The sequence below is a fragment of the Saccopteryx bilineata genome, chromosome 11, assembly GCF_036850765.1.
Source record: "Saccopteryx bilineata isolate mSacBil1 chromosome 11, mSacBil1_pri_phased_curated, whole genome shotgun sequence".
Classification (NCBI taxonomy): Eukaryota; Metazoa; Chordata; class Mammalia; order Chiroptera; family Emballonuridae; genus Saccopteryx; species Saccopteryx bilineata.
In genome coordinates, this window is record NC_089500.1 from 20,645,041 (window position 1) to 20,669,596 (window position 24,556).

The 24,556-nt window shown below is 40.8% G+C and overlaps 1 protein-coding gene across 3 annotated transcripts in view; it reads left to right on the forward strand.

The window, feature by feature from the left end:
- DYM (dymeclin) overlaps nucleotides 1-24,556 on the forward strand; it is a 306,792-nt gene that overhangs the window by 2,488 nt on the left and 279,748 nt on the right. For all 3 annotated transcript variants that reach the window (XM_066246552.1, XM_066246551.1, XM_066246553.1), the window contains exon 2: nucleotides 13,562-13,753. In XM_066246552.1, the coding sequence (XP_066102649.1) occupies nucleotides 13,614-13,753 (140 nt within the window). In that variant the 5' untranslated portion in view covers nucleotides 13,562-13,613. The remainder of the gene's footprint in view (nucleotides 1-13,561; nucleotides 13,754-24,556) is intronic.

Consider the following 24,556-nt stretch of genomic DNA (forward strand, 5'->3'; position numbering starts at 1 on the left):
GGATGGGGAAGGCTCTCTCCCTTTAAGGGCCCTACTGATTAGATCAGGCTCACCTGGATAATTCAGGATAATTTCCCCCATTTCAAGGTCCTTAACCTAATTATAACTGCAGAGTCCCTTTTAAGATTTAAGATAACAGAATCACAAGTTCCATGGATTAGGATGTGGATATCTTTGGGAGTAGAGTATTATTCTGCTTACACAGCATGTTTTGGGATATTTTGCTGAGACTTAAGAAAATAGGTGATTTCCTTTGCTACTACAAATGCAATGTGTCATCTTTTTTTGTAGGTAATGGGAATGATTAGTGCTAGAGAGGACTGTTCATTTTCCTTTATAGTGACTCTATGCAAACGCGTGGGAAATAAGTGTGACACTTGTGTATGTAGGTTTTGGGAAAATGAAACCTTTAAAAGTGATTAAGTATAAAAGCCATGTTAACAGCGTGTAAAGTTTTTCTGTATTGTTTCGGTCTCTTTAATATTAATGTTTTTAAAGTATTTTATACTTGTAATCAGTGTGTGTGATACTCAACTGCTACTTGAAGTCACAGGACATCTGGAACAGTGATGGTTCCCCTGCCCAGAGTAAGAAGACGGGGGCATTTGGTCCCATTGGGTGATAGAGGCACCCTCAATTCAACTGGAAGAAGATTAAAGTGAGAGAAAACTTTCAGGAAGATGAGCTACTATGAGACGTGGGCTTGAAGCCCATTCTAGAATTTTCTCTGTGTGACTCAGCCAGGCATGGTTTAGTTCTGTGGGCCTGAGAAGCCCAGGAGCAAGATAGCTGTTACTGCTCTTCCCTTCCCAGGACCAGGAGAAGACTGAATTTTGGAGGTGGAGAGGATTTCAGGAAGTCTTCTAATTTGGTATCCTGTGTCTTGACAGGGTTGCACCTCCTAACTTAGCTCTTGAGGACTTGACTGGATCGGGTGTGAAGGTCCTGGCCCTCTGATGGTTGTGTGTCTTCTACTGCTTATCATAAGTGTAATAGGAATTGTTAACCTTAAAGGCAGGACTGTCTATTTATTTTTTTTAGTAAAGTTCTTAGCTGAACTTAATGTGCTAAATCTCTTCTTATAAACAGCTTGTAATTTATTTGCATGTTACTTATTTTTAGACAAAATAACCTAAACTAGTAAGGTTGAGAACAACTTTGCAATAGGTTAGACTTAATAAAAGGTTTTTTTTTTTCATTCCCTTTAAGGAGTGGTTAGTACTTATTGATGTCTTTAATTTTTATCACATTCTTTAGAAATGCAGTTACCAGACAGGTGGGTAGAGTGTGTGAGTGTGGGAAAAATGGGTGAAGATGGTCAAAAGGTACCAACTTCTAGTTATAAATAAAGTCCTCCATGTGATGTACAGCATGATGACTCTAGTTAATAATACTGTATTACCTGTTTGAAAGTTGCTAAGAGAATAGATTTTAAGAATTCCATCACATGAAAAAATGAAACTTGGTGGTGATGGATGTTAATTAGATTTATTCTGGTGATCATTTCACAATGTATGCATATATTGAATCTTTATGTTATACATCTGAAACCAATGTTATATGTCAATTATATTTCAATTTTTAAAAATGCAGACACCAAAAGGGGCTGTAACTCTTCAATAAGAATATTGGTAGTATTTAAAAATAATCTTTTGTGTGGCATATGACTGATAAATTTCTGAAACCGACAATTCTTTCTTCAAAATATCTCTTGCAACCCCTCCGCCCCCACCTTTTTCTTAGAATACTTTCAAAGCTTCCTATATCAGTTAGGATTACCTATGAGTAACAGAGTCCTAAAAAATAATAGCTTAGACATGTTTGTTTTTCATGGGAAATAATACCAGAATTAGACATTCAGGGCTGGTATGGTGGCTCCACTGTCATTAGGGACCCAACCTCTTTCTAGTTTCTTACTCTGTCATCGCTAGGGTGTGGCCTTTGATTTCTGGGTCCGGATTGGCTGCTGGCATTCTTGCTAATATCCAAGCAGCAGGATGAATGAAGGGAAAGAGAAATGGCTGTACACCCCTAGGGAAGTTATATGTAATTTAGTATTAACCAGAACTTAGTCATATGACCTTATTGGCTGCAAGAGAGCTTGGGTAATGTATCTTGTAGCTGGACAGGAATGTGCTCAGCCAAAAATAGGAGTTGTTACTATAAGGGAGGGAGGACTGGAAATTGAGGTAGGCAATTGGCCTTTTTATTACCATATGTCATAATTAGTTTCTCTGTGGACTCCAAACTAACCTAACACTTCCCAAATTTCTGGGATTGAACCTTAGTTGTGTTACTTATGTGCTCTGGCATGTTACTTGACCTTTTTGAGCTTCTGGTTTTCTCATCTGTAAAATAGAGCTAATATTTACTTAAATGCTTGTTAGAATTAAATAAAAATATTTCTTGTATATCTGTCAAAATATACATCCTAAATACTAGGATGTATAATGTATGTCAGGGAGTCAGATAAGTGGTATGTCATCCACAAGACAATTCTGGATTGGACATAGATATTTTGAAATCATCAGTGTATAGGGGAAGAATTCACTGATCTAAATGACTTAAGATGTATGCAATTTTACAGTCACAAAGGGCAAAGTAGAAGACATGCCCTTAAGTAAGTTTCTCCAGAAGGTATGGAGGTACGGCTGCTTTCTGGCCTTGTTTGCTTCCACTTGGATTCCCTCTTGCTCCAGCCATTGAACTTCTTTCAGTTCTTTGAATGGGTCTTGCCTGTTTCTGTCTTAACCTTAGGCCTTCACACATACTTTTCTCTTTGCTTTGAAAATTTTCTGGACCCCACACTTGACCAAGCCAGTCCTTCTACCCTTCATGTCTTGTGTTCTATGGCATGACTTCTGGGAAGCTTTCACTGAGTCTTGAATGGTTGCCATATTATAATTTCATGTTGACTTAACTGTTTCTTTTCCTCAACTATAACTAAATTCCATTCCTCACAGTTCTTTTTTTTTATTCAATGAGAGGAGGGGAGGCAGAGACACACTCCTGCATGCACCCTGATGGGGATCCATCTGGCAAGCCTGCTATTGTGCAATATTCTGCCCATCTGGGGCATTGCTTCGTTGCTTCATTGCTTCATTGCTTCATTGCTCAGCAACCGAGCTCTTCTTAGTGCCTGACAGGGAAGCCATGGAGCCATCCTCAGCATCCGGGACCAACTTGCTCCAGTTGAGCCATGGCTACCAGAGGGGAAGAAGAGAGAGAGAGAGAGAGAGAGAGAGAGAGAGAGAGAGAGAGAGGCGAGAGGGGGAGGGGTGGAGAAACAAATGGGTGCTTCTCTGTACCCTGACCAGGAGTCAAACCCGGGATATCCACATACTGGGCCAGGAGTTGAACCTAGAATATCTACATGCCGGGCCGATGCTCTACCACTGAGCCAACCGACCAGGGCCACAGATTTAACCTTGGCATTTAGCATTTTGCTGTCCATATCATGGGCACTCAGGAAATATCAACAGGTTCCTTGTATTTACATAATCATAATATATTATATATCTTCAGTATTGCTAGTTTGTTTTTCAACCCTGCACTGTTCTTTAATACTTGCACATTGAGTTGTTTATATGAATCAATGATTATGAAATAGTAAAGCACATTCTCCTCAATTTATTTGAAAGTTAATTATTCTACTTAAAATACTACTTGCATATTTACCTAATACTAGAAGGCATATTATAAAAAAACAGTAGTACCCATCCTTCTTAGTCTGGTCCTCAGAGGCAACTGCCTTTAACTGTGTTTATAATTGTATAAATGGCTATTTTGTGACTTACCATTTCAGATAATACCTATTGACTCCTTACTATGGTAGTGAGGTGCTTTTCCTCCACCTCCCCCTCTTCCAGGCTTTTCACTACAGACATGTAAGAATTATTGATTAAGTCATTGTTCAGTGTTTACTTTATTATGACCAATTAAATATTGCTCACTGCTAAGCTGAGTAGTTTACCTTGCTTCCCTGCCCCTTGCCCCCCCCCCCCATTTGCTTCTTTTTCCGTAAATATATTACTAACTTTGAAAGATACGTGGGGATTGGGCCCAGGAGACTGATGCAAGGTGTTACTCTGGCTACCACTGTTGCTGTGAGCTATGAATTGTGAATTGTTTTTGTTCCTGCCCCACAGGCTTCATGTCTGTGTTAGCAGGCCCGGAAGGTACAGCTCAAACCCTTTACTCTTGCTGGCTTGACAGTGTGACAGCCCTCAGTTAAGTTTGTGCTTTCTTTTTGGAACTCCTGTTCCTATTAAGAGCTTTTAAATGGGCTTTCTAATTATCTGTCTCCTGTTTCCATCTATTTGTCTTTTTTTTTTTTTTTTTTGGTATTTTTCTGAAGCTGGAAATGGGGAGAGACGGTCAGACAGGCTCCCGCATGCGCCCGACCAGGATCCACCCGGCACGCCCACCAGGGGCGACGCTCTGCCCACCAGGGGCAATATTCGGCCCATCTGGGGCATTGCTTCGTTGCTTCATTGCTTCATTGCTTCATTGCTCAGCAACCGAGCTCTTCTTAGTGCCTGACAGGGAAGCCATGGAGCCATTCTCAGCATCCGGGACCAACTTTGGCATGTTACTTGACCTTTTTGAGCTTCTGGTTTTCTCATCTGCCGTGACCAGAGCCACTCTAGCAACTGGGGCAGAGGCCAAGGAGCCATCCCCAGCGCCCGGGCCATCTTTGCTCCATTGGAGCCTCGCTGCGGGAGGGGAAGAGAGAGACAGAGAGGAAGGGGGGGGTGGAGAAGCAAATGGGCGCTTCTCCTATGTGCCCTGGCCGGGAATCGAACCCAGGTCCCCCGCACGCCAGGCCGACGCTCTACCGCTGAGCCAACCGGCCAGGGCCTGTCTTTTTATTTTTTATGAGAGTTCCCTTGACCACCTTTCTGTTGAATTTTTTTTATCTTTTTAATTTCAGGTGTTATTTGTTGGTCTTTGATTTTTCCTTTCTTATGACATCTTGTTTCTGGTTCATGGGTGCATTGGAGCAGTGGCTGAGAACAGGGTTTCTGTACCTAGCCTGTCTAGGTCTGATATCTGAAGTATCATTTTCTAGCATTTTCTTTGCTCAGTTTATTCTTTTAGGCTAAATGTCTGCCAATATTTTGTGTGAAGGGCCAGATTGTAAATATTTTAGGCTTTGTGGGTCAAGTGCCAAAATGAAGGTTATACTAGTGTTTATGTAATAAGAGAGAAAGAATTTCCACAAGTTTTTAATGATGAAATTCAAAATATAATACTAAATGGTTGAACAAATATATATATTTTTTATAATAAAGGTTTGCTGACGAGAAGAATGAAATCTCTGTCGGAGGGGTAATACTTTACTTACTTGGTTCTTTTTTTTTTTTTTTTTTTCTGAAGCTGGAAACAGGGAGAGACAGTCAGACAGACTCCCGCATGCGCCCGACCGGGATCCACCCGGCACGCCCACCAGGGGCGTTGCTCTGCCCACCAGGGGGCGATCTCTGCCCATCCTGGGCGTCGCCATGTTGCGACCAGAGCCACTCTAGCGCCTGGGGCAGAGGCCACAGAGCCATCCCCAGCTCCCGGGCCATCTTTGCTCCAATGGAGCCTTGGCTGCGGGAGGGGAAGAGAGAGACAGAGAGGAAAGTGCGGCGGAGGGGTGGAGAAGCAAATGGGCGCTTCTCCTGTGTGCCCTGGCCGGGAATCGAACCCGGGTCCTCCGCACGCTAGGCCGACGCTCTACCACTGAGCCAACCGGCCAGGGCCGGTTCTTTTTTTTTTAACATCTTTTTTTTAAAAAATTTTATTCATTTTAGAGAGAGAAGGGTGGGGAAGGAGCAGGAAGCATCAACTCCCATAAGTGCCTTGACCAGGCCAGCCCAGGGTTTCAAACTGGCGACCTCAGTGTTCCAGGTCGATGCTTTATCCACTGCGCCACCACTGGTTTGGGCTACTGGGTTCTTTTTTTTTTTTTCTGAAGCTGGAAATGGGGAGAGACAGTCAGACAGACTCCCGCATGCGCCCGACCGGGATCCACCTGGCACACCCACCTGGACGACGCTCTGCCCCTCTGGGGCGTCGCTCTGCCGAGACCATAGCCACTCCAGCGCCTGGGGCAGAGGCTAAGGAGCCATCCCCAGCGCCCGGACCATCTTTGCTCCAATGGAGCCTCGGCTGCGGGAGGGGAAGAGAGAGACAGAGAGGAAGGAGGGGGGAGATGGAGAAAGCAAATGGGCGCCTCTCCTATGTATCCTGGCCGGGAATCGAACCCGGGTCCCCCGCACACCAGGCCGACGCTCTACCGCTGAGCCAACCGGCCAGGGCCAGGCTACTGGGTTCTTAAAGTTAGTGTTCCCTATCATCAACATTGATTATAAATGTTAATATTGAATGCTGATTTATATTGAGATTTTATGTATTTCATCTTTGAACATATCTTCTCTCACAGATAGGTACTGTCAAATACTGATATTAGTCCATGAACATGATTTTAGTAGAGTACATTTATTGCTTGGAAGGCATCTATAGAATTTTGTTAGATTATTTTCTTTTTTTTAATTTTTTTTATTTATTCATTTTAGATAGGAGGGGGAGAGACAGAGAGAGAGAGAGGAGAGACAGAGAGAGAGAAGGGGGGGAGGAGCTGGAAGCATCAACTCCCATTTGTGCCTTGACCAGGCAAGCCCAGGGTTTCGAACCGGCGACCTCAGCATTTTCAGGTCGACGCTTTATCCACTGCGCCACCACAGGTCAAAATTATTTTCTTAATATTTACCTTTTAACAGATCATTCCGTTGAAGAATAATCACTTCCAACTGAGGGTTAGGTGGAAGCTTCTCATTCCAGTTACACGGCTTTTTAAATGGGAAAGTACTTTTGTACTAGCATTAAGGTCTGAAAAATGCTATTGGAACTGTAATTTGATTTCGGAAAACATACCTATTGCATACTTGTATGGAACTGGAGATCTTTCATTTTAGGTTAATTTTTGACAGCATAGGGTCCTGGCTGTGTAGTTCTGTTGGTTAGGGAGTCCTCTGATATGCCAAGGTTGTGGGTTCGATCTCCGGTCAGGGCACTTTCAAGAATCAACCAATGAATACATATGCAAGTGGTATAACAAATCAGTTGTTTTCCTTTCCCTCCCTCCCTCTCTCTCTTTATTTTTTTTCTCCTTTCCTCTTTATCTATTTCAAATAAATCAATAAAAAATTAAAAAATATATTTTTGAGAGCATAGGGAGTGTATTAAAGCAGCTTGATATGCCCTGGCTGGGTTGCTCAGTGGATAAAAATGTCATCCCAGCTCACTGAGGTTACAGGTTCGATCCCTAGTCAGGGCACATACAATAAGCAATCAATGAGTGCACACTAAATGGCACAATTTTTTTTTTTTTATAGCAGAAACAGAATCAGAGAGAGGGACAGATAGGGACAGACAGACAGAAAGGGAGAGAGATGAGAAACATCAATTCTTCGTTGTGGTTCCTTTGTTGTTCATTGATTGATTTCTCATATGTGCCTTGATGGGGGGGGGGGGGGTAGCGCCACAGCAGACCGAATGACTCCTTGCTCGAGCCCAGTGACCTCAAACCAGATGAGCCCGCGCTCAAGCTGGCGACCTTGGGGTCTCGAACCTGGGTCCTCCACATCCCAGTCTGACGCTCTATCCACTGCACCACTGCCTGGTCAGGCTAAATGACACAATTAAGTGAAACGAGTTGAAGTCCTCTTTCTCTCTCTCTCTCTCTCTCTCCCTTCCCGTCTTTCTCTCCAGTCAATGGAAAAATTAAAAGAAAACTGCTTGATGTTACTTGTGATTCAAACAGTGTCGATTTTCCTTAAAATGACAACGAAAACTTTAGTATAGGTTTTGTATGTTAAAGTGTTGTTGGCTTTCCAATTTTAGATTGAATTCATTGAGAAATAGAAAATCTGCAGCAAAAAGTAATTTCCAAAGCCATTCATTCTTCAGTAATGTGACTGAGGGGTATTCTTGTTCAGAAAAATTCCATTCTCTGTCCTGACCTTTGGTGGCACAGTGGATAAAGCATTGACCTGGAATGCTGGGTTTGCTGGTTCAAAACCCTAGGCTTACCTGGTCAAGGCATATATGGGAGGTGATGCTTTCTAGCCCTCCCCGCTTCTCTGCCTCCCCCCCTCAATGAATAAATGAATTTTTTTTTTTAAAGGAAAAGTTCCTTTTCTGAGCTCAAAAAATTTCAGTGAAACTGTTCCACTGCTAAGCCATTATATTGTGTGGTAGGACATATCAGGATATCAGCTTCTATTTCTGTGGAAAATTTTGTGGAATTGATGTTTAAGTTTGTGAGAGCAAATGAAATTAATCACTATAATTAGTTCAGTAACAATGGACTAAAATATTTCATGCAAAGTACCTGCTGATTGATAATACAGTGAACAATAAGTAGGCTTTAAAAGCTTGCATTTTCATGAAGTTTATAAATTTGTTCTGCTCTATACACATTGTTACCATCATCATTTATTGTATATCTTAGTAGATTCCACTTCAGATTGTACTGAAATATTAGTATTTTCTCAACTTTTTTGGGAAATATTCATCACTGTAATTATTCCATACATACTGTTCTTTGAGCATCTATTTTCACTGACAGACAAGTCTTAAAGATGTTTGTTTCCTCTGGACACATTTCTGTGGCAGTTGTCATCAAAACATAATTTAACTTAACTCATGATGGGAAATGACTTTCTTTGAATAGTTAACAAATGAGCAGTTTGGAAACTTACTTTAGTTGCAGCCTTGTTTTCATTTTTTTATTCTGGGGAGACATTGCTGTGATGAAATGCTATGTTTTAAGTTTTCTAGTTTTTCTAATCATCACTGTCGTGAACTGGGAATGAGTGCAGTGAGGTAGGGCATGTCAGCCTATTGTGATAAGTGCTTAGTTGGTAATGTCTTCCTATATTGTATTCTTCCGGCACAGCTACAGTGCTATTACATAATAAACATAATGCTTTGATATCTAATTAGATTAAAAATAATCTGCACTCCACTGTGACTTAAAAGTGACATCAAAATTTACTTTTTTTGGTTTTGTTTTGACATGATAGATCTCCACCGGTCATAAAAAAAAAGTTGCAGTACGGCAATACATGTGAAACTTGAAATGCTGTCATTGTCACATGTGTCACTGAGATTTGTAGTGCATTGAATAACACTATAAATGGATGTGGGCACCACATATGGTCTTTGTTTCAGCTGCTCCCCTCTGCTGTTACATTACGAGAGCAGCTGTAGATAACATGTAAACAAAGAGATGTGGCTGTGTTTCAATAAAACTTTACTTATGCAACTGAAATTTCAACTTCATATAGTTTCCACGTGTGACACAAAGTATTCCAAGTATTCTTTTTTTTCTGTTGTTAACCATTTAAGAATGTAAAAAATGATTTTTCAGGCAGCAGGCTGGATTTGGCCTTTGGACATAATTTGCTAACCCATGATCTAGGCAATGAAAATAATAAAAAATACTGCCACATTGTGGTGAGGAGTAAATAAGTCACTATGTGTGAAGCACTTAAAAAAGTGCCTGAGGCCCTGGCTGGTTGGCTCAGCGGTAGAGCGTCGGCCTAGCGTGCAGAGGACCCGGGTTCGATTCCCGGCCAGGGCACACAGGAGAAGCGCCCATTTGCTTCTCCACCCCTCCGCCGCGCTTTCTTCTCTGTCTCTCTCTTCCCCTTCCGCAGCCAAGGCTCCATTGGAGCAAAGATGGCCCGGGCGCTGGGGATGGCTCTGTGGCCTCTGCCCCAGGCGCTAGAGTGGCTCTGGTCGCAACATGGCGACGCCCAGGATGGGCAGAGCATCGCCCCCTGGTGGGCAGAGCGTCGCCCCTGGTGGGCGTGCCGGGTGGATCCCGGTCGGGCGCATGCGGGAGTCTGTCTGACTGTCTCTCCCCGTTTCCAGCTTCAGAAAAATGAAAAAAAAAAAAAAAAAAAAGTGCCTGAGGACATACTAAGTGCTACATAAATGTTAATACTTACTGTCTTTATTATCTGCCCGTGGGTATTAATTTTAATTTTAGCCTGACCTGTGGTGGTACAGTGGATAAAGAAAGCGTCAACCTGGAACACAGGTCGCTGGTTCAAAACCCTGGTCAAGGCACATATCGGAGTTGATGTTTTCTGCTCCTCCCCCCTTCTCTCTCTCTCTCTTTCTCTCTCTCTAAAATGAATCAATAAAATCTTTAAAATTTTTTTAAATTTAATTTTTTTTCTTTGCTCAGAATCATTTGTTTTCTAATTCCTTTCTTTGGTTTCTTATTTCATATTGGAGCATTTACATGCAAGTCTTGTTTTTGGTGGTCCATTGTTATTTAAGGTTGAGAGTTCTAGAATTGATGGGAAGTTCTCTGTTTGAGTGGATATTGTTGGGGGGTGGGCATTAAGTAGGTAGCCAACTTTTTTTTTTTTTTAACAGAGACAGAGAGTCAGAGAGAGGGACAGGCAGGAACGGAGAGAGATGAGAAGCATCAGTCATCAGTTTTTTGTTGCGACACCTTAGTTGTTCATTGATTGCTTTCTCACATGTGCCTTGACTGTGGGCCTTCAGCAGACCGAGTAACCCCTTGCTCGAGCCAGCGACCTTGGGTCCAAGCTGGTGAGCTTTTACTCAAACCAGATGAGCCCGTGCTTAAGCTGGCAACCTCGAGGTCTCAAACCTGTGTCCTTCCGCATCCCAGTCCGATGCTCTATCCACTGTGCCACCGCCTGGTCAGGCAGTAGCCGACTTTTTAAATGGGGGTAATCCCGAATGTCTGTATCTCCCTTGGTCCCCCTTTAGTTTCACTTGAGAAGAATTCTCTAATCTGCTTTGGAGATTGGAAAAGCCACTGGTAACTGTGGAGCGAGCACACTTTAACTTCATTCCCCTGTTTCCATCTTCCACCTCGTTACCCTTCCAGCCTTGGCTTCAGAGTCCAGTCTCTCCAGTCAGTTTGTCCAGAGAGAGCACACAGAGTTTCCTCCCAAGGGCAGGGTGGGGACACCCATAGACGTTAGCCCACACCTTGCCCGTCTTGCGTGGTGCTTCTCCACAGCTCTCTTGTTTTCTTAGTGTTCCATAGGGTAGATTGGTTGCTTCTTGTTAGTGTCCTCTTTGGCAGGTGGTTATGTTGGGGTGTCCTTAGCACTATGGTTCGGTTACTACTGCTTATTCACCTTTCTATTATCCACACCTCTGAGTTTATATTTTTGGGTTTTTTATTTTCATTATTCTCATTTCACTGGAGTAGAATACCCAATTGTACTTAATATAGCACTTGGCACATAGTAACCTTTTAGAGACGGTTCCATTGGACTAATGGCACCAGTGGTGTTTAACATGTCCTTTGGCTAGTGACCATTGTCCACTATTTCTCTGGTCTCTTGTTTCAACTATGAGGTTTCATCTTAAAGTCTCTTGGTTACAAATAGAGTGTGTATATGTTTTTTCAGGAAGCAGGCAATTCAGGAACATAGCTTATGATTTAGGGATTCTCAGCTTAAGTTGGGACGGAGTACACGACAGTGTCATTTGCATATTTTGAGGGTGTTAGGACAGACTTTGGCTGTTATGGATTTTCAGATCTAGTAATGTTTATTTTCCATTTAAGGCACATTTAATTAGAAGACAGTGAATCAGAACACGTAAAAGAGGTGATTTGATTTTATGTATATATCAAATATTTCACAAAATACAAAATATTAAGCACATCATTTCTTGTTTAAAGTATTGTTTTCACCCATGCCGATAAAGCTGACTCAGGAAAGTAACTAATCCGAAGAGTTAAATAGCAGTATAAGAGTCAGCAAAAGAAGGCGTTATTAGAAGGGTAAATTCCAAATGAATGGTGAAGGTAAAACACTTAGTCTAGTTTCTGACATATAGATCATATAAGTTAACTGGCTGAGTAAAAGTGCCATTTGCACATACTGTTTGCTCTGTTTCACATGTTCCTATATATTTCCATAGCTTTTAACTTCATATAGTTGTATAGAAACTATATTGTATAGAAATAACTCCACTGTAGCATATACTGTATGTGTTAAAGAGGCTTTGAGTTCATTAATAGCGGGACGTGGCCTTATTGATTTTTACATTTTTAGTTTCCAGCATCACACCTATCATTTATGGTAAATAAGTATGTGATAGGTATTTATGGAATGAATGGTTGGTTATGTGAGGGAGACAATTTGAGCCAAGGCTGATAACATTGATAGAAATAGTGACTTTTGGAGGGGTTACTTATTTTGGGAGATAAATGTTAAGCTCTATTTTAAAATTTATAAAAACAAGACACCTAATTGAAATGGTCTTAAGTAAATATTTATGCTTGGGATTTGACTGAGATGTTAGGACAAAATATTAGTTCTGGGGTCACACATATAGAGGTTAAAGTACAAGTCAGAAGCACACTCCTATCTTTCCTGAAGGAGAAGGTAAAGAGAGAACAATTCACTTATTTAACAAAAATTTTTTTTTACTTTAAACTGTTATTCAGGAATAATATACCTCAGGAGATCTGTCATATATGCTACAGAAAAGTCACATTTCAAGGCATAGTAATTTTTACGTAATGGGAACTGTAGGAGAGTAGTGGAAGTTGAGAGGTCAAACTGGTTTGGGGAGGGAGAATGGAATGAGTTTTGCATACGTTAAGATGACGTTCTTGACAATATTGCATTAAAATAGTTCCTTTGAAAGGTTTACTTCTAAAAGCATTGCAATAGTGTGCTTCTGATTTTTAATATAGACTTATATAAGGTGCATTGTTATCTACAAAATTAGTGTATATATATATATTACGTATATAATTAAAAATATCCTTGAGTTAAAAAAATTCTTAAGTATTTTAGGGCTCTAGGTAGAATTGGCATTCTGGTCAGAGGTGTGATTAGGAGAGGTTTGAAAGTGATATCATGGAAGCCACCAGTGAAACCAGGAGATAGGCTCAGTTACTGACTGGGAGAGAAAGAAGAGTTGGGAGCCAAGGAAGTCTTCTGAGGCACAGTGAGAGGGAAAAGCAGTAGGACTCCTAGGAAGTGAGAGCATTGGTTAGCAGGTTCTTCAAGTTCCATTTTATCCTAGTTTTCATTGGTTAGTGTCTTAGGAGTTCCAAATAAATTGGGTCCAGAGTGTGTCTCTGTGTGTGTGTCTGTCTGTTTGGAATGCTTGGCATGATTTATTGCAGAAGAGGTGCTGTTGGGCCTCAGTTTTCTACTTTGCTTTCTGTGAGGCTAGGGAGCAGGTGGAACTTTCTGGCAAGAGTACTTCAGTGGCTAGTCTTCTTCGTGTGTTCCTCCTAGGAATTTCAGCTGCCTTGGGCACTGCCTTCACTTCTGCAAGTATAGATTCTGATCTTTGTGTTTCTGTTGGTTAAGACAGATGTTAGCCCCATTTTTCTCCTTTTAACTTTGTATTTGATGTCAAATATATTTAAAAATAGAGAGCTGTGATTTCCGTTAATAAGTTTACAGTTATTCTTTACATTTAGGTCAAGGGTAGGAAAAGCATGAGGATTATTTTGAACAAATTTGAAATTTCTTTTCATTCTTTATAGGTTGTCTTGTGGAAATGAAGGTTTAAGGACAAACTATCTACCAGATTAGAAGATGGGATCAAACAGCAGCAGAATCGGTGATCTTCCTAAAAATGAGTACTTAAAGAAATTATCAGGCATAGAGTCTGTCTCTGAGAACGACCCATTCTGGAATCAGCTTCTCTCGTTTTCTTTCCCTGCACCAACAAGCAGGTAAGAGACCACTTGGAGATTAAAATTTGCACAGAAGCCCACATATATATGTGATAAGCTAATTTTTTAAAAAATGTTTTTTAATGTTTATCAATCCATTTATTCATCCATCTATTAGCTACCTGTCTATTTTTCATACATGCACTGGTAGAAAATTCAAAAGATAGGAAAGTGCCTGACCAGGCAGTGGCGCAGTGGATAGAGCGTTGGACTGGGATGCAGAAGGACCCAGGTTCGAGACCCCGGGGTTGACAGCTTGAGCGCGGGCTCATCTGGCTTGAGCAAAAAGCTCACTAGCATGGACCCAAGGTCACTGGCTCGAGCAGGGGGTTACTCAGTCTGCTGAAGGCCCACAGTCATGGCACATATGAGAGAGCAATCAATGAACAACTATGGTGTCGCAACGAAAAACTGATGCTTTTCATCTCTCTCCGTTCCTGTCTGTCTGTCCCTATCTGTCCCTCTCTCTGACTCTCTCTCTGTCCCTGTAAAAAGAAAAAAGAAAAAGATAGAAAAGTAGGAATGATCAGAAAAATTAGGAAACTTAAAAAAGGACATTTCATCACAGCAGTGTCTTCCCAAAATAAAAAATGAAAACAAGGCTACAACCAAAGTAAGTTTCCAAACGGTTCATTTGTTAACTATTTAAAGAAAGTCATTTCCCATCATGAGTTGTTAAACTGTGTTTGATGATAGCAGCCAAAAAAATGTGTCCAGAGGAAATAAATATCTTTAAGACTTGTCTGTCAATGAAAATAGATGCTCAAAGAACAGTATGTATGGAAAAATTACAGCCAATGAATATTTCCCAAAAAAGTTAAGAAAATACCCTGTTTCCCTGAAAATAAGACCTAATGCAGTTTTTTTCAAGATTAGAAGTATAAGGCCTCCTCTGAAAATAAGACCTAGCACGTCTTTAGGAGCGAAAATTAATATAAGACACTATCTTATTTTCATAGAAACAGGGTCAATTGTTGTACATGGAAATACAGTCACAACAGATTCTTGATGGAATTCAGAGTTTGGCTGGTTATGCTGATGTTTATGATGACATGATTACAGTATATTAATAAATGTTGATTTTTTTGTTTGACAATAAATATGAATTCTTGTTCATGGAAAAATAAAACATCCCCTGAAAATAAGACTAGCACTTCTTTAGGAACAAAAATTAATATGACACTATCTTATTTTCAGGGAAACATGGTATTTCAGTACAATCTGAAGTGGAAACTACTAAGATGTATAATAATTGATGGTGGTAAGAATATGTGTGGAGCACTAATCCCATTTATTAGGATTTCACATTCATGACCTAATTTCCCCCATGGCCTACCTACTACTACTACTACAATCTACTATCATCTGTGGAGGTTTGGGTTCCTCCCTCCCTCCTTATATTTCTTTCTTTCTTTCCCTTTCTTTCTTCCTTTCATGTTTATTTTATTGATTTTAGAGAGAGAAGGGGAGAGAGAGACAGGAACATCCACCTATTCCAGCATGTGCCCTGACTGGGGATTGAACTGGCAACATTTATGCTTCTGGTCAATGCTGCAGCCATCTGAGCTATGCAGCCAGGGATGGATTTCAACATGTGAATTTGGGGGGGGACACAAACATTTAGACCATAGTACATGCCTATACAAACAAACAGGCACATATATCCACCTCATTTTAGACTGATAATAACATATACAAACTTCTATACTTTGTGCTTTTTATTCATTTGTTAAATCTTAAAAAATTTATTTTAGCTTGACCAGGCAATGTCTTAATGGATAGAGTGTCAGCCTGCAATGCAGAGAAACTAAGTTTAAAACCCCGAGGTTAGGAAAAACAAAACAAAACAAAAAAAACCCCGAGGTTGCCTGACCTGTGGTGGCACAGAGGATAAAGCATTGACCTGGCCTGACCTGTGGTGGTGCAGTGGATAAAGCGTCGACCTGGAAATGCTGAGGTCGCCGGTTCAAAACCCTGGGCTTGCCTGGTCAAGGCACATATGGGAGTTGATGCTTCCAGCTCCTCCCCCCCTTCTCTCTCTCTCTCTCTCTCCTCTCTCTCTCTCTCTCTCTCTCTCTCTCTCCCTCCCTCCCTCCCCTCTCTAAAATGAATAAATAAAAAAAATAAATAAAAAAATAAAGCGTTGACCTAGAAATGCTGAGGTTGCTGGTTCGAAACCCTGGACTTGCTTGGTCAAGGCACATATGGAAGTTGATGCTTCCAGCTCCTCCCCTCTTCTCTCTCTCTGTCTCTATCTCTCTCTAAAATGAATTAAAAAAACCCCAAAAAACAAAAAAACCCCGAGGTTACCAGCTTGAGCACAGGCTCATCCAGCTTGAGCATGGGCTCAGTAGCCTGAGCATGAGGTTGCTGGGTTAAGAGTGGAATCATAGACATGATCCCATGGTCGCTGGTTTGAGCCCAAAGGTCACTGGCTTAAGCAAGGGGTTACTGGCTCTGCTGGAGCTGTGCCCCCCCCCCACCATCAAGGCACAATCAATAACTAAAGTGCTGCAACAAGTTGATACTTCTCATCTCTCTCCCTTCCTGTCTGTCCCTGCCTATCTCTCTTTCTCTCATTAAAAAAAAAAAAAATGTAGAAAGACAGAGGAAGGCTGAGAGAGAGAGAGAGAGAAGCATTCATTTGTTGTTTCACATTCATTGGTTGCTTTCCATATATGCCTTGACTGGGATCGAACTCGCAACCTTAGTGTTTTTTAAAAAATTTTTTCAGAGACAGAGAGAGAGTCAGAAAGAGGGATAGACAGACCTGAACAGAGAGAGATGAGAAGCATCAATCATTATTTATTTATTTATTTATTTATTTATTTATTTATTTATTTTACAGAGACAGAGAGTGAGTCAGAGAGAAGGATAGACAGGGACAGACAGACAGGAACGGAGATAGATGAGAAGCATCAGTCATTAGTTTTTCATTGCGCATTGCAACACCTTAGTTGTTCATTGATTTGCCTTCCCATATGTGCCTTCACTGTGGGCCTTCAGCAGACCGAGTAACCCCTTGCTGGAGCCAGCGACCTTGGGTTCAAGCTGGTGGGCTTTTTGCTCAAACCAGATGAGCCCGCACTCAAGCTGGACCCTCGGGGTCTCGAACCTAGGTCCTCTGCATCCCAGTCCAACGCTCCATCCACTGCGCCACCGCCTGGTCAGGCTCATTAATTTTTCATTGTGACACCTTAGTTGTTCATTGATTGCTTTCTCATATGTGCCTTGACCAGGGGGCTACAGCAGACTGAGTAACCCCTTGCTCGAGCCAGCAACCTTGGGTCCAAGCTGGTGAGCTTTGCTCAAATCAGATGAGCCTGCACTCAAGCTGGCAACCTTGGAGTCTCAAACCTGGGTCCTCCGCATCCCAGTCCGACGCTCTATCCACTGCACCACCACGTGGTCAGGCACAACCTTAGTGTTTTAGAATGATGCTCTAAGCAACTGAGCTCCCAGCCAGGACATTGATTATATCTTTAATAGCCTTCTATATATTAGCTTCCTTATTCTTCTTGATGGGGCATAGCATGTCATTGATTAATAAACCAAAATTAATATAGCAGTATACCATTTACATTGCTTCTAATGTTTTGTTATTACATAATATATACATATGGGTAGAAGTGATTTCTTTTTCAGTTTATTTATTGATTTTAGAGAAAGAGGAAGGGAGACAGTGGGGATAGAAATATTAAGCTATTCTTGTCTGTGCCCTGACCAGGGATCAAACTACAACTTTTGCATATTGATTGGGATGATGCTCTAACCAATCGAATTATCCATCCAGGGCTAGGAGTGATTCTTGTGCTGTGAATAAAGCATGAGCAAATGCCTTCCATTATTTTTTCCAGTTTATGTTGAAAGGACATGAGAAACAAGTGTAATAGGTTGGGAACAGATTTTAGGGAGCATTGAAAACACTTCCAACATATAGGCGGTGGGCAAGAGAGGTTTACAGTTATAATACAAATAAATAATACAGTAATTAATAAGTAATGATACAAAAATAAACTCTTTGGCCCTGGTTGAGTGGCTTAATGGATAAAGCTTTGTCCTGATGTGCCAGAAGTTACAGGTTCCATCCCTAGTCAGAGCACATATGAGAAGCAGTCAGTGAGTACATAACCTAATGGAACAACTAAGTGAAACTATGAGTTGATGTCTCTCTCTCTCATTCCTATCCCCCTCTCTTCTACTCACTTCTCCCCTCTCTGTATCCCCCCCTTTCCTCTCTCTCTCAAATCAATGAAAAAAGAATAAACTCAGTGTTCTGCATACTTTCAAACCTAAACCTGCTTTTGCCCATCCCTGTACTTCATGGTGTTTCAGGGGAAACTGATGAGGCTGCTCAGTTCTCGTATCCTGGAGGCTCTGAACCGTGTGGGAATTCCGACCACAGAGGTCTGAACGAGGATGTCAAAATCCGTCTACCTGTTGGTCATTTTTGGCATACCTGTTAGAAACCTGAGAATTAGAATTCTGATCCCTTGTAGGTTCTCTTTTCAGTTGATTTGGGGAAAGTATTGTTTTAGGTAGATTACTTTTTAGGTAGGGTGAATGATGGATTAGAAAGAGCAGGAAGGAAGAAAAAGTAGGGCAGGAAAACCAAATGTGAGGCAGCTGCAGTTGTGTAACCACCATGTGATGAAGGTCTGAAGTTCTGTGCCTGTATAGGAAATGGAAAGCCCTTCGTCCTTGTGAAATTGATGTATCTGCCTAACAGAACTTTATATAGAATAATGTATTTTAAAAGTTTTTTTTGTTTTAGATTTATATTTGATTTGAGCATTAATATTTAATGAACTTAAGTTCTAGATTTGAGAACAGCGCTGAGCAATGTGGTGACAGCTTTTATACTTATTAAAATGTGATGGATTGAAGATGGCAGCAGAGTAGGCAGATGCACAGACTCCCAGCTCACACCATGAAACTGGATTACAAATTAATTTAGGAACAATCTGCATGAAAAACCAACTTTGGACTAAAAGAACAGGTCTCAAAAACCAAGGAGCAAAGAAGAAGCCACACTGAGCCTGGTAAGGAGTGTGGAGGCACGGTGGGGGCTCTCTCGCTTCCAGGAGCAAAGGGGGAGGGGGAGGCTGAGAGCCCACAAGAACTCTCATTACAAGGAGAAGAGCAGAAAATATTACTCACAGCCACTTGCCTGGGGACCTGGGAACGAGATGGACTGAGAGGACTGGCTTGTCTCCCAAAAGGAAAATGGGGAGAGAGAGAGACAGATGATGACAGCAGAGGAATGCATGGGATGACCTGAGAAGCTGACTCCTCCAGTGCCGAGGCAGCCATATCTGGGGGAGGGGTTGATCCCTCCACACAGCACAAGCCTAAAGTGGTTCTAGGTGACCTCCTTCAGAAAGCTCTCCAGCTCCAATCAGTGCAAAAAGACACAGCTAAAAACAGGACGTGGGGAGGAGGGGGGCAGTAACTCAGGTCTCCATGGAGATCTGAGATACACCTCCCCCTTCTTAAGCTGAGAAAGAACCCCACCCAAGGAGAGTAGCTGGCAGATCTTGCCTTCACCCATGGCATTCCTGGATACAGTTTCAAATAAGCCCCCTTCTGAGATCAGTAAACAAGATTACCACTGAGTTAAGAAAACTGAGAAGAAAACAGAAATCAAGACTTCAAAGTGGCTGTATTAGGTAAGGAGACCACAATTGGAGACAGAGAAAAATGGGAAGGCAGAGAAGCTTAAGTCATATGCTTCAACAAGATAAATCCTCAGAAAAATCCCTGGATGAATCGGAAGTAATCAAATTACTGGATGCAGAGTATAAAATAATGATTGTTAGGATGCTTAAGGATCTCAAAGCTACAATGGGTGGACTTAACACTCCAATAAAGAAATTGTAAGCATCAAAAAGGACACAAATCATAAAGAAGAGCCAGACAGAAATGTCAAACACAGTGTCAGAAATGAAGACTACACTAGAAGGAATTAAAAGCAGGCTGAATGAAGCAGAGGATCGAATCAGCGACTTAGAGAACAAGATAAGCAAAAGGACAGAAGCAGAAGAGCTAAAAGAAAAGAGGGCCTGACCAGGTGGTGGTGCAATGGATAGAGCATCGGACTGGGATGCGGAGGACCCAGGTTCGGGACCCCAAGGTTGCCGGCTTGAGCAGGGGCTCATCTGGTTTGAGCAAGAGCTCACCAGCTTGAGCCTGGGGTCGCTGGCTCAAGCAGGGGGTTACTCGGTCTGCTGAAGGCCCATGGTCAGGGCACATATGAGGGGGCAGTCGATAGACAATTAAGGTGTTGCAACACGCAATGAAAAACTAATAATTGATGCTTCTCATCTCTTCGTTCCTGTGTGTCTACCCCTCTCTTTGACTCTCTCTCTGTCTCTGTAAAAAAGAAAAAAAGAAAAAGGATCAAAAAGTCTGAGGAAACTCCAGGAGAGCTCTGTGACAACATGAAGAGAAACAATATCTGCATAATGGGGGTTCCTGAAGGAGAAGAGAAAGAACAAGGACTAGAGAAGCTCTTTGAAGAAATTATAGCTGAAAATTTCCCTGAATTGATGCAGGAAGAGTCACACAAGTTCAAGAAGCAGAGAGAACCCCATTAAAAAAAATCCAAAGAGACCCACACCAAAACATATCATAATCAAAATACCAAAGCTAAGAGATAAAGAAAGACTATTATAAGCTGTAAGGGAAAAACAGTCAATCACCTACAAAGGAACACCCATAAGGATGACATCCGACTTCTCAACAGAAACACTTGAGGCCAGAAGGAATTGGCAAGAAATATTCAAGGTAATGCAGAATAAGAACCTATAACCAAGACTTCTTTATCCAGCAAGACTATCGTTTAAAATTAAAGGAGAAATAAAAAGCTTCCCAGACAAAAACACAACAAGGAATCCATCACAATCAAACCAATGCTGCAAGAAATCTTTTTTTTTTTTTTTTTTTGGTGACAGAGAGAGGGACAGATAGGGACAGACAGACAGGAAGGGAGAGAGATGAGAAACATCAGTTCTTCATTGCGCTTCCTTAGTTGTTCATTGATTGCTTTCTCATATGTGCCTTGACCAGGGGGCTACAGTAGACCGAGTGACCCCTTGCTCGAGCCAGTGACCTTGGGCTCAAGCTGGTGAGCCTTGCTGAAACCAGATGAGCCCTCACTCAAGCTGGTAACCTCGGGGTCTTGAACCTGGGTCCTCCGTGTCTCTGTCCAGCGCTTTATCCACTGCGCCACTGCCTGGTCAGGCGGCTACAAGAAATCTTTTTTTTTTTTTTTTTTTTTTTTTTTACAGAGGCAGAGATAGACAGGGACAGACAGACAGGAACGGAGAGAGATGAGAAGCATCAATCATCAGTTTCTCGTTGCGCGTTGCGACTTCTTAGTTGTTCATTGATTGCTTTCTCACATGTGCCCTGACCGTGGGCCTTCAGCAGACCGAGTAACCCCCTGCTGGAGCCAGCGACCTTGGGTCCAAGCTGGTGAGCTCTTTGCTCAAGCCAGATGAGCCCGCACTCAGGCTGGCGACCTCGGGGTCTCGAACCTGGGTCCTTCCGCATCCCAGTCCGACGCTCTATCCACTGCGCCACCACCTGGTCAGGCGGCTACAAGAAATCTTAAGGGGCCTGCTGTAGACAGAACAAAGTGGGGGGAAATATATATACATATAGTAAAAGAGGAATATAGCTTTAAAGAAAATAATGGCAATAAACAACTACATATCAATAATAACCTTAAATGTAAATGGATTAAGTGCTTCAATCAAAAGACATGGGGTAGCTGCATGGATAAGAAAACAGGGCCTGTACATATGCTGTCTACAGGAGACCCACCTCAAAACAAAAGATACACACAGACTGAAAGTAAAAGGATGGAAAAAAATATTTCATGCAAATGGAAATGAAAAGAAAGCTGGGGTAGCAATACTTATATCTGACAAAATAGACTTTAAAACAAAGACTATAGTAAGGAATAAAGAAGATCACTACATAATAAAGGGAGCAATCCAACAGGAAGAGATAACCATTATAAATATTTATGCACCTAATATAGGAGCACCTAAATATATAAAGCAGATTTTGATGGACATAAAGGGAGAGATCAACAGCAATACTATAATAGTAGAGGATTTCAGTACCCCACTAACATCAATGGATAGATCCTCTAGAAAGAAAATTTAAAAAGAAACAGCAGAATTAAGGGACACACTAGATCAACTGGATTTAACAGATATCTTCAGAACCTTTTACCCTAAAGCAGCAGAATATACATTCTTTTCAACTGCACATGGTACATTCTCTAGGATAGACCACATATTATGGCATAAAATGAGTCTCAACAAATTTAAGAAGATTGAAACCATATCAAGCATCTTCTCTTACCACAATGGCATGAAATTAGAAATCAACTTCAATAGAAAAACTGAAAAACACTCAAATACTTGGAAACTAAACAGCATGTTATTAAATAACGGATGAATCAACAATGAGATCAAGGAAGAAATAAAAAATTTCCTTGAAACAAATGAAAATGAACATACAACAACTCAAAATCTGTGAGACACAGCAAAAGCAGTCATGAGAGGGAAATTTGTAGCATTATAGGCATACCTTAAGAAGCTAGAAAAACGTCAAACAAACAACTTAACCCTGCAGCTAAAAGAACTAGAAAAAGAACAGCAAGTAAAGCCCAGAGGTAGTAGAAGGAAGGAAATAATAAAAATCAGAGCAGAGGTGCATGATTAAAAAAAAAAAAAATCAGAGCGGAAATAAATGACATAGAGACTAAAAAAACAATACAGAGGATCAATGAAACCAAGAGCTGGTTCTTTGAAAAAGTAAACAAGATCGATAAACCCTTAGCCAGGCTCACCAAGAAAAAAAGAGAAAAGACTCAAATAAATATAATTAAAAAATGAGGGCAGAGAAGTAACAATGGACATAACAGAAATACAAAGGATTGTAAGAAAATACTGTGAAGAACTATATGCCAAAAAATTAGACAACCTAGATGAAATGGACAAATTTCTTGAAAAATATAATCTTCAAAAATCAATCTAGAAGAATGAGAAAACCTAAATAAACCAATTACAACAAATGAGATAGAAACAGTTATCAAAAAACTCCCAACAAACAAAAACCCTGGGCCCGATAACTAACTCCTGTCCTTCTCAAGCTATTTCAAAAAATTCAAGAGGAGAGGAAACTTCCAAGCTCCTTTTATGAAGCGAGCATAATTCTGATTCCAAAACCAGGCAAAGACAACACAAAGAAAGAAAACTATAGGCCAATATCTCTGATGAATTTAGATGCTAAAATTCTCAACAAATTATTAGCAAACCGAATCCAGCAATACATGAGAAAAATCATACATCATGATCAAGTGGGATTTATTCTGGGGAGGCAAGGCTGATACAATATTTGCAAATCAATCAATGTGATTTATCACATAAACAAAAGGAAGGACTAAAACCACATGTAATATCAATAGATGCAGAAAAAGCATTCGATAAAATCCAGCAGCCATTTATGATCAATACTTCTCAGTAAAGTGGGAATACAGGGAACATACCTGAACATGATAAAGACCAACTATGACAGGCCCACAGCCGACATCATACTCAATGGGCAAAAGTTAAAAGCAATCCCTTTTTAAGATCAGGAACAAGGCAGGGGTGCCCCCTTTCACCACTCTTATTCAACATAGTTCTGGAAGTCTTAGCCACAGCAATCAGACAAGAAGAAGAAATAAAAGGCATCCAAATTGGAAAAGAAGAAGTAAAACTATCATTATTTGCTGATGATATGATACTGTACGTAGAAAACCCTAAAGTCACAGTCAGAAAACTACTGGACCTGATAAAGGAATTTAGCAAAGTGGCAGGATATAAAATTAATACTCAGAAATCAGAGGCATTTTTATACACCAACAATGATCTGACTGAAAGAGAAATTAAGAAAACAATCCCCTTCACTACTGTATCAACAACAATAAAAATTACCTAGGAGTAAATTTAACCAAGGACGTTAAAGACTTGTACTCAGAAAATTATAAAACATTGATAAAAGAAATCAAGGAAGATACAAACAAGTGGAAGCATATACCGTGTTCATGGCTAGGAACAATAAACATCATTAAAATGTCCATATTACCCAAAGCAATTTATAAATTCAATGCAATTTCTCTGAAAATACCAATGACATACTTCAAAGAAATAGAACAAATAATCCAAAAATTCATATGGAACCAAAAAACAATACGAATAGCCTCAGCAATCTTGAAAAAGAAGAATAAAATGGGTGGTATCACACTTCCTAATATCAAGTTACACTACAAGGCCATTGTACTCAAAACAGTTTGGTACTGCATAAGAACAGGCATATAGATCAATGGAACAGAACAGAGAACCCAGAAATAAACCTGTGCCTTTATGGACAACTGATATTTGACAAAGGAGGTAAGATCATACAATGAAGTAAAGACAGTCTCTTTAACAAATGGTGTTGGGACAACTGGACAGATACCTGCACAAAAATGAAACTAGACCACCAACTTATACCATTCACAAAAATAAACTCAAAATGGTTAAAAGACTTAAATGTCAGTCATGAAATCATAAGCATCCTAGAGGAAAACATATGCAGTAAGCTCTCCGACATCTCTCGCAGCAATATATTTGCTGATTAATCTCCACAGGCAAGTGAAATAAGAGACAGGATAAACAAATGGGACTATATCAAACTAAAAAGCTTTTGCACAGCTAAAGACAATATGAACAAAATAAAAAGGCAATCCATACAATGGGAGAA